The 18,965-nt window shown below is 34.7% G+C and overlaps 1 protein-coding gene across 1 annotated transcript in view; it reads left to right on the top strand.

Moving 5' to 3' along the window:
* The window catches only part of MEOX2 (mesenchyme homeobox 2), an 85,300-nt gene extending 66,566 nt beyond the window's left edge, over positions 1–18,734 (top strand). The window contains exons 2-3 of the mRNA XM_049893816.1: positions 4,268–4,440; positions 17,376–18,734. Coding sequence (XP_049749773.1) covers positions 4,268–4,440; positions 17,376–17,600 — 398 coding nt within the window. The 3' untranslated portion in view covers positions 17,601–18,734. The remainder of the gene's footprint in view (positions 1–4,267; positions 4,441–17,375) is intronic.
* The last annotated feature ends 231 nt before the right edge of the window (positions 18,735–18,965 follow it).

Raw genomic sequence — 18,965 nt, 5'->3', positions numbered from 1 at the left:
TGTTTTCAAGGTGAATTTCTGTTCTAGATCTAGCATAGTGGTTTTCAATTCTATTTTTACCTGGTTACACAACTCATCTATAATAGAGGCTCACTATGGCTGTAGTTTTCAAATTTGCAGAGTATTGGCAAGAGAATTTAGAATCCCAGAGGAAGGCTGTTTACTTTGGAAAACAACAAACCAAACCAAGACATACAAACGTAACATAAAACAACCATGGAGAGGCTGAAACGTCTATCAAAAAAGCTGGACTAGCAGATTGGATAAATTCCTCATAAAGAAGGCAACTTCCTGTTTAAATGTGAAAATTATCAGTATCAAATGGATTATTCTATAAGTATTTCTTATTCCACCCACAATCCCCATGCCTATATAAAGATGGTTATTGGCTAGTTTTCTATGCCTACTGCTTGTACAGATTTGCTAATAAAATAACAGAATATCTATCATTCCGAATAGCTTATAAAACATGGATACAAAAAGTTACAAAGGACTAAAATATGTTGAGGTTTAGCACTCATTCTTTCTTCAGAATATGGAACAAGAATTCATTTAAATTCAAGCTGTATAGATGTTCCTTTACATTTTGATAGTGTACAGACACAGGTAAATTATGTTCTTCATTTAAACAAGTTAATAAGTTTACTCAGGGTAGCCAAAAATACATTCAGTTGTACTTTAATATTTCTCTTTTGCTAAAGAGCATGCTGTGCCACTAGTGAACAGACCAAGCCCCCACATTACTTGCCTTCAATAAAACATGATTATCTTTTGGCATCCTCTTGCACTAGGGGAAATAAAAAGTCACATGTGGAGAAGTTCTAAATGCTAGACAGAAATGATCCTTGGAGGGCAATTTTTATCCTCCGCGGAAGTATTGCAGACTTCTTCCATTAGCGTAGTCCCAGGGAGCAAAAGGTTAGGGAACTGGGACTGCCAACTATACCTGAACACATAAGTCAATATTTCCTCAAAGAGGTGAGGGAGCATGAGGGTGCACTCGCCTGTGCATTAAAGTATCTGAGACAAAAAGCAACAATTTTAATATTTTACATTGAAATATAGTATACAGATGGTGACATTTTGTTTGTGGTTGTATGGAAGAAAGGAAGGCGGTTTCCAGATTCCCCTCCAACACCTACCATTTGGCATAGGCTATGGGAGGTTGAAGAAAACGGAGGGAGGTTTGCTTCAGTTGAAACAGCTGGGAAACAGATGGAAACTAATGAGAAATTTGCCAAAAGCCTCATCCAAGCCTCCCACACATTTTCCACCTAAGCAAAGCCAGTCAGGTGATAGTGGCAGAGGCTTCGGGGTCAGAAAATGATAGGCTATGGGAATTGTGGGGAAAAAAAAAGTCAAAAGGGTTTAAACACCCAAGTTCAGAAATGTAATTCCCAGGAACATGGCTTTAATAGGAGTAAAAAAGTTGGAGCATTGTTGTGAAACCCACAACACAATCACAGATACAAAGATACAAGTATGCATAGGGTTCATTGGTGCTGGTACGACCTCCACTATATTGACATTCTCTCTCTTAGGTGATCATGTCAAGAGGCACACCCACTCTTCATCACATTAATTACTGTTTAATTATCCTGTCCATCTGTGATTATTGTAAATGTAAGTATGCACAGCTCCATTTTAGTCACTGGGTTTTACTTGGTGAGCAATTGTGGTTTGGAATTTAGGCCTTCAGTAAGTTGCTTTTGGATTTAAATGTTGAATGGTAGCCAGACTTTTGTTTAAATCCAGTCACGGGATACATAATCCTCCTGTTATATATTTCTAGTTATAGTGGGAGCATTTATAGACCCATTACATGCGACTGTCCTTCTGAGTGTTGGCTCATGTTTTCTGTTTTTGTGTGTGTGTTTGTATGTGGGGGAGTGGTATTTGTGAAGTATTTTAGAATATTGCAAAAGCTTAAAGAGATAGGTTTCAAAGAAACAAAAATATATACAAATTAATAGCTTTCTTCAGTGTGGATTTGTTCATTCATGCTTACATAAGGGAATGTGCTAAACATGAATCATTCAAATTGAATTGCTCATGAGAAAAAATGCTCTGGCTTTGCTGTCAGTTTCCACAGTTGCTTTCCTGAAGGGAAAAGAGTATTGTCCCCACATAAAGAATAATCGGCCACAGATTTCAGACTGAGCGTGGCTCCAGTTGGCAAAAATTCTTTTGATTCACGTGAGAACATAGATCCTTGTGAGAGGGACCTCTTATCTGAATGTTCTGTGCTGTGACTGAGTTTGTGGTTGGCCAGAACAGCCAATGGAAAATTAAAAAAAAAAATCAGTCATCTGGAAGTTTTGCTCACAGAATGCCAGAATAGCTAAATGCTTCCAATGACATGGATCTTGGCAAATTTGTAGCTTAAAAAAAAAAAAAGGGGGGGGGGATGATGGACTGCAGTTTCCACTTAGAGCCAGGTAAGTTGGCAGCGTTTAAATATGGTCTACCTGAGAATTCACACATCATCTATTACATAACTCACCTGATCCCAGTGACTTCTTGTAAAATGCAATCAGCCCGTGTGTGACATCTCACAAAACCACTTTTTACTCTGAATAAGGTCCCATATGCCCTGCCAAGGTGTGGAGCAAGTCAACGTGGGGATAAGTGACAAGAGCAGAAGTGTGGTCAGTGAGTTATGAAGAATTTCAGACATTGCTAGTGCACCAGTCAGTGAGACATACTCTGTGATCCGTCACAGGAAAAGTAATGGCCAGTGTGCCAAAATCTTGATGCAAACTTATTGCTGCTGCTGCTGCTACTAGACCTAGAAAACTTCACATCTGGCCAGCTTAGATTCTGGTGAGAATCAAACAAAATTGTTTACATGAGTATGCCTTGTCTAGTGGATTTCCATTTATACAAAGCCCTCCTTACTCCATTTAGACTTCCCCCTGACAGACAGAAAGAATAAAGAAACCTAAAAAAGAAAAATCGTCTGTTTTGTATATTGACATGCTTGTGTATCATTGAATGAAAAAACAAATGATGCATCTAAAAAGATTCTTTACAAGCCATACCATATTACATTTGTCAATCTAAAACACAAAGTCTTTGCCTTTGTAACCGTTGGTTAAGCATCGTGCTTTCTATATCCCTTCTCTCATTTGGACTCATTGAAGATTTATTTGTACTCCCATTGGATGGAGATATCACTAGTTGTGTGTACATGCTCAAAAATACTTAAAAAAACTGAAATACTTTTCACGAGGGTACAAACATGCCACTTTATCATGATTATGTTATTTTACCAAGGATAAATTGGACATGAATTATTAGAGCTGGGTACAATTGCCTTTCAGTGGTGTATGTGAAATGTTTTTTTCATTGTAGAAACATACTGTTCTTCAGTATAATTAAGACTTCTAATCTACATGTCAGAGATAGTGTGAGGATATATGAAATACTCCTGTTAATTATCTCTTGAACCCTTGAGAGAAAAAATGGAATGATATGCTCTAAATTATTGTTATTTCTATGTGGCCTTGTAAGACTTGGTGTTGTGGACAGTTGATGTTACCTATTGTGTGTCTTCTATTTATCTCATACGTAATAAAAAGAAACCATTTTAAAACTCTGTTCATTTATTAAATTGTATAAACACCATTTTATTTATAAGGATTCCATGTTATTTTAAGTATTATACAAAATAAAAGAGCATTGTTATTGCCCTCAAGAGAGATTTTGCCTAAATAAATATAAAAAGATCCATAAGTGCACACATATATTTATGTATGCTTAATCTGAACTTGAACAGGCTTTTATGGTCCTGTTGCATTCAACTGGCCCTAAATATTTGGATTGCTCAAATATTCATATGTTGAATCGCCACTAGTTTTTTAGGCTTATTCCTTTCACTCATACTTAGAGCTCAAGTATAAAAAAAAATTTTTTTTTTTTTAAGTATATGAGCCATTTATTGGGAAAAATCTTATCTACGATTGTTTTGTAGAGAGGACTTAGTTTGTAATTATTATACTAGCATATTAAGAGCAATTACAATTTCTGTTCATATTTTGTAAGAAGAAAATTAGACAATTCCCTAATTAGGCTGTTAGATGAGGCCAGATAAAAAATAAATAGATCTCACCCTGCTGAGGTGAGACAGATCTTACCCTCTTTGATCTCTTTGTCTCTTGGAGCATAATACCTGGGAAAGAAGCTACATAATAAACATTTCTGGTAAGAATAATTGAGTGTGTTAGAATGAATGAATGAAGGCTAATTCTCTCTTTCTTTTTTTCAGACTCCCAGGAAGGAAATTATAAGTCAGAAGTCAACAGCAAACCCAGGAAGGAAAGGACAGCCTTTACTAAAGAACAAATCAGAGAACTTGAAGCAGAATTTGCCCATCATAATTATTTGACCAGACTGAGGCGATATGAGATAGCAGTGAATCTGGATCTCACTGAAAGACAGGTAAAGCTAGACACGGCCAATATGTGATGTTTTCTTTATTGCTTTGGGTCAACAATTTTCTTTTGCCATTTTCAAAATATCCAGATCTATGGTTCCCAAAAACCAGTTGGAGGATAGGTGCACTATTTCACAACAAAGTTTTGACCCAGCAAAGTGACAAAAATAAGAAAAATATAGTGATGCTTAAAAGAAAGCTGTATTTACCCCAGTTAAGGAACTGTCCTTTATTCTGATAGTATGCCCTTCCTATATTTTTTGGTTTTAAAATATTATTTCTTTTTTATAATGATGGCACATGATAAGAACTTTTCTTGTATTTTAAAATCTCCTTATTGGCACAATAAAAAGCTGGCAACCCCATGTTCATTTCCTGTATTTCTCAGCATAGGATATGGTATATTGCAGTAACAAATTAATGCCAAATAATCAATGGCATAACATAAAAGAAAAGTTTATTATTTACCCCCTTGACATACTAACTGTACAAGTTCAGCACTCCAAATAATCACTCACAGACCCTTTCTGACTCTGACATCTTCGCATGTAATCTGGATGGTAACCATGGGAGGTAAGAAGGAGTTGGAGGCTCATGCATTGACCTTTAAATGTTTTCACCTGGAAAAGATCCATGCCAATTACATTTATGCTGCAATGTATAAAAAAAAGGGTCAAATGGTCTAGATTAGGTTCAAGAAGGTGAAAAATAATGGAGTAAAGGTCAAATAGATCATTGGTAAGTATTTCTGCCCGATTAACTAAAATATTTTTGAAACTCTATTGGTCTCAGAAATTCAAAATTCTGGTATTCACTTGTTTAAAGAACAATTTGAAATTATTAATGATCTGTGGACCTCACAGACCTAAATAATATAGGTCCGTTTCTTGGATTTTGTTTGAATGCCAAATAATTTGCTCCAATAGTGGACAACTTGCATTTTGTATAGATTCTGATTTGCCCTAGGAAAGTCGAGCCTACTGATGGTTAAAAGTTGCAAATCTTTAGAAAAACATTCTTGAAAGAGAAATGCAAACATCTTTTATGGACAGTGCAGTTATGATTGGCTCTGTTAGGGCGAGAGTCTCATTTCCTCTCTCACTGTATGTACCTTCTCTAGGGATCCCACTGGAGCTGAAGAAACAACAGGGTGTGGACAAATAAATACATATCTTAGAAGAGCAAGTTATTCTATCCAATTCTTAAATCATCTGCTTTCCTTCTGTTGATTTCTATATTTTAGCTTTTAGTGGGATGTTTCTGGGTAGTGGAAATATACAGAGGAACACTTTAAAGTGGTTTTATTCATTGGCAGTTTATATTCTGTTCAGTATTATGACTAGTACCTAAGTTATGGAGCACAACATTTTCCTTGCCTTGAAGTTTACATACAAAGTTTCCTCCAGAAGTGTACAGCACTTGGTATGCTCAAAAGCAGGATCCAAAATCTACATCATCAGACATCTGTTTTTTTTTTTTAATTTTTTTTTAAACTGGGATGCAGAAGAAAGGGAGGGGGTATTGCACATTGACGATCTTCTGTAGAGACAGTGAACTCCGGGAAATGTGTCCACGTTTTACATAAAACATTAAGGAAATAGCAAACTAGGGTTTGTTTCTAATCTGTAGAAATGGTAGAAGACCAGTACTCTGCTCTCAGCCAAGAGAAAAGTTAAGACTCTGTGTTGCTAATCTGGGATGGTCTATAGCTACCTATCATTATCTGGTTATAGGGCAGAGGTTTCACTTTTATGTTTAAGAATGATTGCTGTTTAGAAGCAGTTCAGTAAATCTGGTTTGGGGACTATGAACGCATTTTGGATATTTCTTCTTTCTTCCTAACTGATATGCTATGCTTGGAAAAGAATTTTACACAGTTATATCCAAAAATTACATATACATGTATTATGGATTGAGTTGTGTCCCCCAAAAATATGGGTTATAAATCCTAACCCCAATAACTATGGCTATAATCCTATTTAGGAATGGGCTGTCTTTCTTATGTTAATGACCAGGATTAGTGTAGGGTGTATCTTGAATCAATCTCTTGAGATAGAAAAGAGAGTAAATAAGCAAGCAGAGCAGGGATGGGAAAGACCGATGCCAAGCCACATGGAGATCTTGAAGGAACCAGGAAGAAACATAGATAGAACTTCCTCCAGAGCCAACAGAGGGAGAAAGCCTTCCTCTAGAGCCTGTGCTCTGAATTCGGACTTCAAGCCTCCTAAACTGTGAGAAAATAAGTTTCTGTTTGTTCAAGCCACCCACCTGTATTTCTGTTATAGCAACAATAGATAACTAAGACAACATACATACGTACAAACATGCACACACGCAATTTTAATCTTTGTTTTTTAAAAAAAGTCTCTTTTTAATTTTGTATCAGTTGGCCCTCGCTATATAACAAATCGCCCAACAACCTCCAGTTTATTTGCTCACAATTTTGTGAGTCAGGGACTGGAATTGGCTCAGTTAGAGTTCTTCTGCAAGTTTTACCTAGATCATTCACGCAGCTGCAGTCAGCTGGTGGGTTAACTAAGAGTTTATTGGTCTAGGCAGCCTCAGCTGGGAAACTCGTCTGTTTCATGTACTTTCATTTTCTAATAAGCTAGCCTGGCTTTTTCATATGGCAGTAGAAACATTTCAACAGAATGAGAGGACGAACAAGCTCCACTGTGCAAGGGCTTTTCAAGCTTCTGCTTACATCATATTTACTATCATCCCACTGGCCGAAGCAAGTTATATGACCAAGCTCAATGTCAGTGTAGGAGGGGACCACTTAAGGGAGTGAATATAGGGAGTCTAGATTCATTGGAGGCCATTCTGGAAAAAATCTAACCACAGCTTCATAGGACAAAACAAAGTCAAAAACTTGAGAGATAATTAGCTTTTCAAAGAATTGATGTTGTACAGAAAAAAAAAATAATAATAAATTTCTATTTGTGGTTTTAAATTTAATATGAAAAGGAGATGTGTGCATGTGAAATCTAAATTCCAAATCAAAACTAAGTCTTTAGAGGGCCCCTATGGTTAGTCTGAAAGACTTGAATTTTTATAAGAAAAATTTGAGTAGAAGTCCTGGACTTGACACTTGGAATTGTGTACTCTTAGGTAAGTAACAATCTCCCCAAGGTACAAAATTCCCATTAAAACTTTCTGCTCTTTTTCTAAGTAGGTTTATATGTCCTAAAGGATATGAAAGATTTTTGTTTTTAATGTAAACTATAAAACACAGCTATCACCCATGGTGGGAATCTTGCTATGTATGTTGCATTAATTCTTTTATAACAAATATTTGTTAAGTTAGGTGCTGAAAATGCAATCTGGTTAAACACAAGCTAGACAAGTCTCTGCCAGAATTCATAGAAGAATCAAATATTGAACAAATACCAACAATTGTGATGAGTGTTTTATGTCACAAGAGAAGAATGACAGGATTGCATGGGAGAATGTTTCTGGTTATGCCCAATAGCCATTAAATTCCTACACTTCTGTGTGCATGCATTATCTTAAAATCAGATTCTGGAAGCTTTACTTATATATTCTGAGCTGAATTTATCAAGAAAAAAAATTATTCTGTTCTGTCAATCATCAGTTGTACTGTCCTTGAAGGTAGGAGGACACACTCCTCCAAGGTGCCAGGGTTCTAGTCCCAGTCATGTATTTCCAGTTTATTTTCTAAAGGTTGGGCTTTTAAAGTTACAGGCACGTAATTAAAAACAAAACCCTTTTTATTCATCTTCTTTAAATTTGGAGCCAGCTACTCCATTACTTAGATTTTACATTAAGGCCCTACATGCTTTATCTATGTAATCCGTGTCTTGACCATATATTTTCTTAAGTAATACATTTTATAGGATTTCCACAGTGAAACTATTCTGATTAAAGATACGTGCTTTTAAAATTTCCATTCTGCAAGACTTTTTTCCAGACTTTAAATTCACACGAGATTTAGTCAGGTAACTTAAATGAACACACCAAAGAATATTATATAGAACCCTATATTGTTCAGTGTTTTCCTTAGCTTTAATAGAATTCTCTATATCTCCTAAAATATTTTTGACTTTGTAAAAGCCTCTCAAAATATTACAATGCAGAGATAAAAGTCATATGCATATAATGTAAAGGGAAAAGGAACAAATATTAAAACATTTTGATTTATAGCAGAATTGTTTTACAGAAATAATTTTCTCCTTAAGGAAAACTTACTATATAATCAGAAGTGGTTTTTACACATACTTTCATCCAGAAATTTTATGTGATTGCCTATAAAATATGTATGTGTATAACAGTTATGTTATATGTAGATACTTTGCTTATATCACCAATCAAAACTCCTGATTTATGTTTTATGATGGACCACGTGTATGTCATTAGAAAGATTTGCAATAATAATGACTATGTTCCCTCTAGTGAAAAAAAAAATGATATGTTAAATACTTAAGCCTCATTCAGCCTTCAAATATTCCAGATTTCTTCATGAAGAGTCATCATAAAATGTCACAATGGTGCCACACTCTTATATTTGTGTCTTCCATAATGCAAAATCTTTACATATCAAGGGAAGTCTATAATTCCCTGGAACTCCACCTGGCCTAAGAAAAAGAAGAAGATAATGAAGAGGCTCAGCCTTCAAAATGATTTCATGTTAGCATATAGGTATTAAAGAAAATTATTTTAGGTTAAATAAACATGGAGGCCTTAGAACAAAGTTGAGTTTCAAATATTATTAAATATATAATGCTATTTTGTGGCATTGTTACCACTCTAGTAATATTCCAGCATTCATGTCCCCTACAACACATTTTGTATGTTCTTCTCAGTCACAGCTAATAATTGGCCGTTTAGAATATTTCAAAGAATGAGTCAGTCTAAAGACCCTCCTGTTCCAAGGCATTTATAAGTTTGACAAGCTTATTCTGGCTTTTTTGTCCATCCAGATAAACTTGGAGACTGTTCCAGCCAAATTTTTGATATCTCACAGTGAGAAGAAGAGAAAAAGCAGCTGCATGATAAAAGGAGTGGCAGAATGGACATTTTTATGGAGTTAGTGCTGCCAAATATAGGAAAAGTAGATCCTTCCACTTCACAAAATTTTTTTCATAGATCTAACCAAAGGTGCAGTGTTGAAGATTTGTAAACTAGCTAAGATTACTGGAATAAACAGGCCAAATTCATGATACGGCTGCCAAGATAAATGGAAAATCCCACCTAGTCAGATTATATTCTGTTAGTGGGAATAAAAGGGATTATATTTTGTTTGTTACTCATAAATCATTAAATGGCCCAATACCAAGTATTTTCAAAATAGCCATCCAAAAAAGGAGAATTTTTTGTGTGTGCCAAATAAACAGTGGTTTTTGTCTTTTGCCCAGATTTTTTTTTTAGTTTTTCCACACAATCCTTTTCCTTCGAGGTCTATTTCTATAAATTTATATAAATACTTTTACTTTTTAGCTAATAGATTATGTCTCCATATTGTCCAGACATACTGACCAGACATACGGGCTTTTCAAGCTAATCCAAGGTTACCTGTGTAGCCAGCGATTTTAGACGATTTCTTCATTTCTTCAGAGTAGTATTCACCAGTCACCCAGTATAACACTAAGATGTTTCCTTTGTTTAATTTATAGAGTGCCTGTTATTTGGGAAGATTAAACATGACTTTGCTCCAAACTGGAATAATGGGGCAGTGATGTCACTAGGGCTAGTGTCACCCAGTACGGTAACTTATGGCATCACCCCCCATGCTAATTACCACAATATTGTAGCGAAAACACCAGAAAATTTGACAAAGTCAGCTACTATAAAAACACCAGCAGCAACAAAAACAACAGCATGTGCTTATAGCGCGCACATACAATTATTGAAAACGTCATTGTAACTGGGTAATAATGACAGCTCTGACCGGGGTGCGTTGGAAGGTTCAAAAAGTAAATTGGCGTAAAGTTTTAGCCTTGTAGATATATTGATACTTGTAAGCTAGGCTTATGAAAAAAAATTTTGTTGTTGTAATTAATAATGGTTACTTTTATTAAAACGTAATAAATTTCTGCTGAAACACTGCACAGAAATTTTATGGAGAGCGATTTTGGTGTCACCTCTTCTGACAGTGTACCTGTGTGGTCCACACCCCTTGCACCCCCTTAGTGATGGAAAAAAAACGAAAACCAAATCTGTTGCCTTTAAGTCGATTTTGACTCTTAGCGGCCATGTGGAACAGAGTGGAACTGCCCCATAGAGTTTCCAGGGCTGTAAATCTTTACAGAAGCAGACTGTCACATCTTTCTCCCTCAGAGCAGTTGGTGGGTTTGAACCACAAACCTTTCTGTTAGCAGCTGAGTTCTTAACCACAGCACCACTAAGGCTCCACTGGTGCTGCTGCTCGATTCTAATTCTTGAGTTTAACGGCTGACTTTGTACCTGAATTACTTGAATAAGTCTTTCTAGGACCTATTTATATTGAGTTTACTAGATTAGCTACTGCGAACAAATTTAATCACTGGGATGTGATAAATCTATAAATTGTATTTATGTGATTACTCTTTGCATGTTTTGTGAACAAGTATTTGTTAGATACTGTCTGTACCATTTCAAATGCCCAGATAAAAATGGAAACAATTGAAATGTTAAATCTACAAATTCCAAATGCTTTGAGACCTGAAATTTTCAGTTTTCATTTACACACTTGGTTTTATGATTGTTTCTTTCTTGAAAAGACAGATATTCTCATAGTATTATAAAAATGGATTATAGAATTATGTAGATTTATATTTCTATCAACCCGTTTACCTCTTTGGCCATCTTAGGAAATTGTGTGACAAGATAGCTACATATTTTATTTGTTTTCTCCTCTGGTACATTGTGAGCCCTAAGAGGACAGGTATCTTTTGGACTTATACGTGGAAGGTTATAATTTGAATAACTAAATAAGGTAAATAAAGATATAAAATAAATATCTAGTAAATGGCAATAATTATTCTCACAATATTTTTATTAAAAACAAAAATGTAATTTGATTCTAAAACTACATAATTCAAACAAATTAATCACAGCAAAATTCTCTTAGCAGCTTTCTATAGTGAAAAGAGTCAGATGGGAATCAGTGTTCTTCGTTTTCTTTAAGGAGTGGTTTGATCATCCAGGCAATGTAAATACTATATAATTTGTTGACTAAGAGAGAAAAATGTATACTTCTTCATAAGAAAATGTTATGAAAAGTGAAATCTATGACCGAGCACTTTAAATATTCACTATTAGTGCAATGGACCATTATAAACTTTTGTTTTATTCATTTTTCTAATTATGATGATTTTGTTGAAAAATATTTTCTTCATGCAGAAATATTAAGAACATATAAGGCTTGGTTCATATTGGTTTGATTTTATGAATAATAGTATTTTTACACTACTCAGACTCTTGGGATACATTTTTTTTTTTTTAATCTGACTTGTAAATTGTACTATATAACAAAACAGTCTTTGTATGGACTCTTACTTTGGATCCAACCTTAAGAAAAAAATCTCACTTATCCAACACTTTCAAGCACAGTTGCAGACCAGAAGATGAAACTGACTTTAAGCCCAAATAAAATAATAAAAGGTGACAAAATTTATATATCATGCACAAAGGTAGAGGTATTTGTCTTAATGTTTGGTGATCCAGTTTATACTCTAGATGACCAGGATAAAAAATTCAGAAGGCAAACAGCATGCCAACCACAGCAGCAACATGAAATTAGTAGAGGAAATAAATCATTAACTCTAATAATTGTGTGGCAGCATAGCAATGTGGGACATTAAGAGTAGGGTAAAAAGTTCTATGCCACCTCATGGATGCTTGGTGGGATCTCTTAATAAATGAATACAAATGACCTCAACTAGAACAGCAAACAGTTTAAGGATATTCTATAAAATATGAAGTTAAATCTTACACACCTCAGTATATGCCAAAGGCTTCATATACAGCCAATAAAATCTCTATTAGTTACATGTCTCCTTTTCTTGATTGTGACTAACTTGAGGGTAGAGCCTATGTCTTATTCATTTGTATATTCCTCTCTTCAACCCTCCCATCTTTGATCTGACACTGTACTTGTCACTAGACATTGGGTAATATTTTTTAAAGTAAGAATGAATGAAAAAATGCATATGCCAAGTCACCAAGGAAATATAAGATTGTTTTCACACTATTTAGTTTACAAATGCTGATTATTGTATGAAACATAGTTGTACATTTTGGTCAAAATAACAAGAATAATTATTTTTTAAAATAAGATGTCAGGCACTGGAACGATTATGCCCTGCTATCTTAAAAAAAATTTTTTTTTTTTTATCTTAAAAATAGGAGCCCTGGTGGTACAGCGTCTTAAAAACAGAAACAAAAAATGAAGCTGAGTTGGTGAAGTGATACTAAATTAAACTATAAAGTTTTATTCATAATTCTGTTGTGCTACTATTATTCTAATGACAATATTAGTTTATAATCTGAAGTTATTTTTTAGATTTTTTTTTGCTAATACCGTCGTGCTAATGGAAACGTGTGTGCTTTCCCCAACAATCTTCTAATCCTTATTTTTAATACACCTCAATATTTTATAGCATAGTTGAAAATAAATCCAGAAACACTGATTTTTGAAGGTTTGCATTCTTCCTTCCCATTTTTAAAAGACGTATTTATCCCATGTCTATTACTGTTTTTGTTCTATTACCAACTTCTTGGATTTCAGTTTTCAAATAATTTTCTAATGCCTAAAGAAAATAGTATATAAAGATACTGGGATTGCTATATCATTATTAAGTGCTTATTTTTATAAGCAGCTACAAAGTATTTTGCAAGTCTGTTTAAAAAATTAAAAGTGGTGAAATTTCACATGGCAGATGTAGGAAATATTGCAAAATAGCCTACGGTATCGCCAAAATCTATACCATAATCTCACATTGTTCTCATTTAGAATTGCACATAACAGGTTTTATACTATTATGGATTTACAGTCCCCTTCCTCCCAGAAGAGGAAATAAGTATAGATTATAAGAAATCTGTTTCTTCCATTTTTCTGCCAAGATTATTTTGACTGGATGTTTCAGCTCTTGGTGACAGTGATGATGATGATGACGATTTATGTGCTTGTTCCATCTGGGATTGTCTGTGGAGAAAATGTCCCTACGGAGAATTTTGAGAGGCTTATTATACCAATAACACAAATATGAAAATTGAGGCAGAAAGAAGTATAATTTTCTCAAATACACACAAAAACTTAGAAGTGAAGCCAAGAGTAGAACCCAACTCATGTGGAAAAGATCTAATGCAACATCCAATGTCAGGCTTACAAAGGTAATTAAATTGAGTAGTGTAATTACCTAAATTACAGTACAGGAAAATAGTGTCATATTTGCAAACTTAATTATATCGAGTAGGAGAATTACCTGAATGATAGTAATCACATAGATGGAGCACACATATTTTATATGCTTTACTTTTTTATCCTGAATGCTGAAAAATAGGACCTTGAACTGTAATAGAATATAAAGCAGCACCTGGTGCCAAACAAGCCCAGGTTTAAATCTCAGCACCATGTTTTCCCATCTATGTAACCTGAAGCAAGTCATTTAACCTTTGAGTCTGAGCTTCTTCATCCATCAAATAGGAATAATGTTTACAGTATCTGGAAAAATTGTATTAGAAATAATGCATATGTAACACCTAGTACAGTTGCCTAGCCCTTAGTAGTATGCAATAAAAATGCAAGTAATCGTTATTTTTGTTACTAAGTAATAATACCACACAAACACATATCTAAGTTTCAAACCCGTCTTTTTTATTATATTTTCTTATTGCCATATACATGTGTAATGTATGATTGAAGACTTCAATTATGGCGTGATAGTCATTGTTGGGTGACATCTAGTTGATTCCAACTCAACAGCTACCCATGTAACACAGTAGAAGTACCCCATGGGCTGTAATCTTTACAGAAGCGTTTCACCAGGTCTTTCTCCCACAGAAACACTGGGTGGGTTTGAACCACCAATCTTTTGGTTAGCAGCCAAGAGCTCCATAGTTGAGAAAGGTCTCGGTTTAAATGTTATATGGTGCAAGCTTCTGATGAAACTATACTAATTTTGATGGACTATTGATTCAAAGACGACTGAATATATATACACCTTTGAATATTTAATACATTTCACTTTTTTTAGCACTGTATATTTGCAGAAATCACAATTGTGTCTAAAATGAAAATGGAGGCTATTGATGATATTCCTGAAGAAGAAGAAGAAAACAGGGCAACTACTCCTACCAAACAAAAATGACTTACTATAAATTTATAATGCTTAAGACAGTGTGGTTTTGCTACAGGGATAGAAAAATTGACCAAAGGAATGAAACACAGAGCACATGCATGCATGGAAACTTGATTTATGACTGAACTGATGCAGTGATCACTGGGCAAAGGGTAGACTGTTTAATAAATGGTCCTGGGATAACTTGTTATCCTTATGGAAAAAAGTCAATTTAAATATTTTCTTTATACTATAGTATACTAACTAAAATCAATACTTCATGGATTAGGCACTTCAATTTGAAAGCAAGCCTTTAAAATTCATAGAAGCCATAGAAAAATATCTTTGTATCTTCAGCAAGGAACTAATTTTTTAAAAAAGAAGACATAAAAATACTAATCATAAAAGAAACAATTGATAAATTTGAATACATTAAGAGTGTCTGATCATCAAAAGATACTCTAAGGAGAGGAAAAAGGCCATAAATTGAGGGAAGATAATAGCAGCCATATAACCACAAAAAATGAAATAAGCTCCCAGAACATAATTTATAAACTCCATAAAGAATAGGAGCCCTGGTGCAGTGGTTAAGAGCTACAGCTGCTAATCAAAAAGTCGACAGTTTGAATCCCTATGGGGCAGTTCTACCCTGTCCTATAGGGTTGCTATGAGTTGGAATCGACTCAATGGCAACAGGTTTAGTTTTTTTTTTTTTTTTAATGAAGACTAAGGTTAAATTTAAAAAGAATGCAGCCCAAACAAGGGATGCAGAGGCATTTGCAAAAGAAGAAACAAAATTGATCCACGAAAGTTTAAAATGATGCTTTATTTTGTTAGTAACCAGGAAATGCAAGATTAGAACACAATGTGATAACAGTGTACTGTATTTTTATGCAAATAACATTGCCTTCCACGTTCATTTGCTAATCGATCCCTCTCTCTACAAGGTATTTTTGTAAGTGCTGCTATTCCAATTTTTTTTTAACATGTTGCTGTAAAAAAAAAAAAAAATTATAGAATGCTTACTAAAATACCTCATGGTGGGTGGGGCAGAGGGGGGGAAGCGTTTGGCAAAAAAATGTAGAAAAAAAGGCACCCGTTATTTGTGTAAAAATACGGTATTGGCAAATAATTAAGACCGATAACCTCCAATGTTGACAAAGATGTGAATCAATTGGAACTCTTACATATTGCAGTGTGCGTGGAGGAGTTAAATTAAAATGTCGGAAAACATTTTTTCTGTATTGTTAAATTGAACATTCATGTGCCCTAAGACCCATCAGTGTTACTTCTGGGTGCAGCACCCAGAGGAGTTTTATCACGTGTTCATGAAAACACAAATGCATTTTAAAAATGCATTAAAAAAAAAAAAGTAACTCAAGCGTTCATGCACAGGAGAATGGACAACCTGCGGTATAGTCACACAGTGAAATAGCGTGCAGCGATGAAAATGAATGCGGATGAGCCTGTTTCAGCATGAACAGGGCACGGAGTCTATAGGCAAAAACACTCCAATTTGGTAACCCCGAGAAACAAGCAAAAATGGTGTATTCTTGAGTGCCACATGTTCTGATAAGAGCTGTTTCTTTTTTTCATTTGTTCTAAAGAAAGGCAAGGGCATGTCAAACACAAAATTCATGCTTGTAGCACTGGGTGGGGTAGATAGAGAAATAAAATCTAAAAGGAAAACTTAGCTTAAGGAAAGTATACAAGGAAAGAAATATAATATGAAAGCAACACTTAGCAGGAAGACGCAATGATGGCAGTGTTATTCTGGTTCTGACCATGGATGGTCATTTAGTGCATACTTACCTTATTTCTTGCTTTAAAACTTAGATGAGCACTAAGTGTATTAGGCAATTTCAGTTCATCTTTGGAAAGGGAATCTTATCTCTAGAAAGTTGATGTGAATTATTATACAATTTTAGTTTTAGAGTTTAATAGAGTCGAGAAATTTTATGTTTGACCATACTGTTAGAAAATGATTAGAATCACCTGTTTTTTGGAGAAAAATTAAAGTACTAAAGGCAAAAGAATAAAAAAAATGAATAGTTCAGAAGAAGAAGGGCTCACGGTGGGAAGAATGGTCAAGTAAAAGTTTGTGATGGAAGCAGAGGACTGTTAACGGTACAGAATGACCTTTCAGGTACACCTTCATCACTATCTCCTTGGGTATGCTTTAAATTAGCTCATGAACTGACAGAATTTTTTCCCTGCGAAATTCTTCTTTGTCTAGGCATTTAGTTAGATGTCTAGTCAAAGAAGAATTTTGCGGGAAAAAAAAGTTGGAAGAACACAAATATTACAATGTTAGCTCGAATTTGTGGTTAACTCTTTATAGAGCCAAACACCTTTGAGGAACCTTACAAGGTAGAATTCTTTCCCATCTGTTTCGGGTTTTTTTTTTTTTTTTTTTTATTGTATGTCATAGCATACAAAATATGTTGCAATTGTAATGGCCTTCTGAAAGTTCAAAAATTACTTACAAAATCATTAGCAGGATTATGAAACCTAATTAAATTCAGTTTGGGTCCATTTTCATATTTGCTCTTTCACAGTGTCATGGTATCCTTCAAGGAATTATTTTTAATTGATGACAGTAGAGGGGAAAACATGTCCATTTAATTTCCTTGTTTGTTTGCTCTCTTTCTTTGTAAAAGGTGAAAGTCTGGTTCCAGAACAGGAGAATGAAATGGAAGAGGGTAAAAGGAGGGCAGCAAGGAGCTGCAGCTCGAGAAAAGGAACTGGTGAATGTGAAAAAAGGAACACTTCTCCCTTCAGAGCTGTCGGGAATTGGAGCAGCCACCCTCCAGCACACAGGGGACTCTCTAGCAAACGAAGATAGTCACGACAGCGACCACAGCTCAGAGCACGCACATTTATGATACATGCCGAGAAGACCAACTCCATTCTCAGGAAAGCAATGTTGTGATGGCAAGGCTTACACTAACATCGTTTACACAGAAAGATGACGAGGACAGTGATTTTTATTATTATTAAATTCAGGCATCTCAAGTCTGGTTTTCATGATTTGTGGAGGGTTTACACAAAGTGCCACTTATTAAAGATGCCTCCGAAGTGAAGATGGAGAAGCTAAACTTGCTTTCAGTATTCCAGATATGTTTGGTCATGTGTATGACAGTGGGCAGGTGTGTTTCCTTTTGCTTTCACTGAAAATTTAATTGCTCTCAAGAGCAAACCATGAGACATTTGCATTCAAGATGCCTCCAAAGTGAAGATGCAGAAGACGAACTTACTTTGAACATTCCGGATGTATGGGGTCATGTGTATGACAGTGGGCAGGTATTTGCTTTTGCTTGCACTGAAAATTAAATTGCTACCAAGAATAAACCATGAAATATTTTATCCTGAACAGCCACAGTGCCTGAAATCACTTTTAAGTGGATATAAAATGTATTTTAACTCTGTATATACTATACTATACTTAACTCATTTTTCTGTCCTCACTAATTTTAGCAATACATTCATATAAGCTGATGAAAATAGGCACTCACAATGAAAACCAGCTTCTCTTTATACCTTTTGTCATCCCAAAGACAATCAGTACATGCTTCCTTGTGTTCAAGTAGAGAAAAATACAGTAGAGTCTGATAGGACATATTCTTGTACCACAGACAAAACAAATCTTATGTTGCATTTACTATCAACTGCTGCTAATACATATTTTAAAACTTACCTAGCTCCTCAATTCTTCCTATCTTATAGCTTAAAAAAAAAAATTTAGGATCATAGGCAAATCAGTTACCTTGCAAAAAGAGCTTTGTATGACAGATATTGTCTGATTTTATTTCTATGTTAGCTGTTATAAATATGATTTAATGAACAAGAAAAGGGATTTCCCCCCAGTTGGTAATAGCATTAGGCAAGTTGCAAAGCAAAGTTGACTCCTCATGTTGATAGACAACAAAATTCTGAATGTCTTAAAATGAAATACAGTAAACATTATTTTTTCATATGTGGTATATTCATACAGAACAACAATCTTTGTATTTTGTAAAAAGAAGTGTTTAATAAATGATTCTTTGTAAATAATTTTGGTCTTCCTACTGTGATTTCCTAAATGTTTTATAGGTTTTAATATAAATACTTAAAGTCCCAGGTAAGTCTGCTTTTATGTAAATCCAGGTTATCATAATTAACAAATACTCTGTATTTTATCTGTTTTTATATTTATTTTTTATTGTGGCAGGCAAAAGGAATTCTTGGGTAATCAAAGAACTCCAAGAGTA

Source organism: Elephas maximus, chromosome 8 (assembly GCF_024166365.1).
Source record: "Elephas maximus indicus isolate mEleMax1 chromosome 8, mEleMax1 primary haplotype, whole genome shotgun sequence".
Classification (NCBI taxonomy): domain Eukaryota; kingdom Metazoa; phylum Chordata; class Mammalia; order Proboscidea; family Elephantidae; genus Elephas; species Elephas maximus.
Note: the sequence above shows the minus strand (reverse complement) of the source record. Positions and strands in the feature narration are given on the sequence as shown.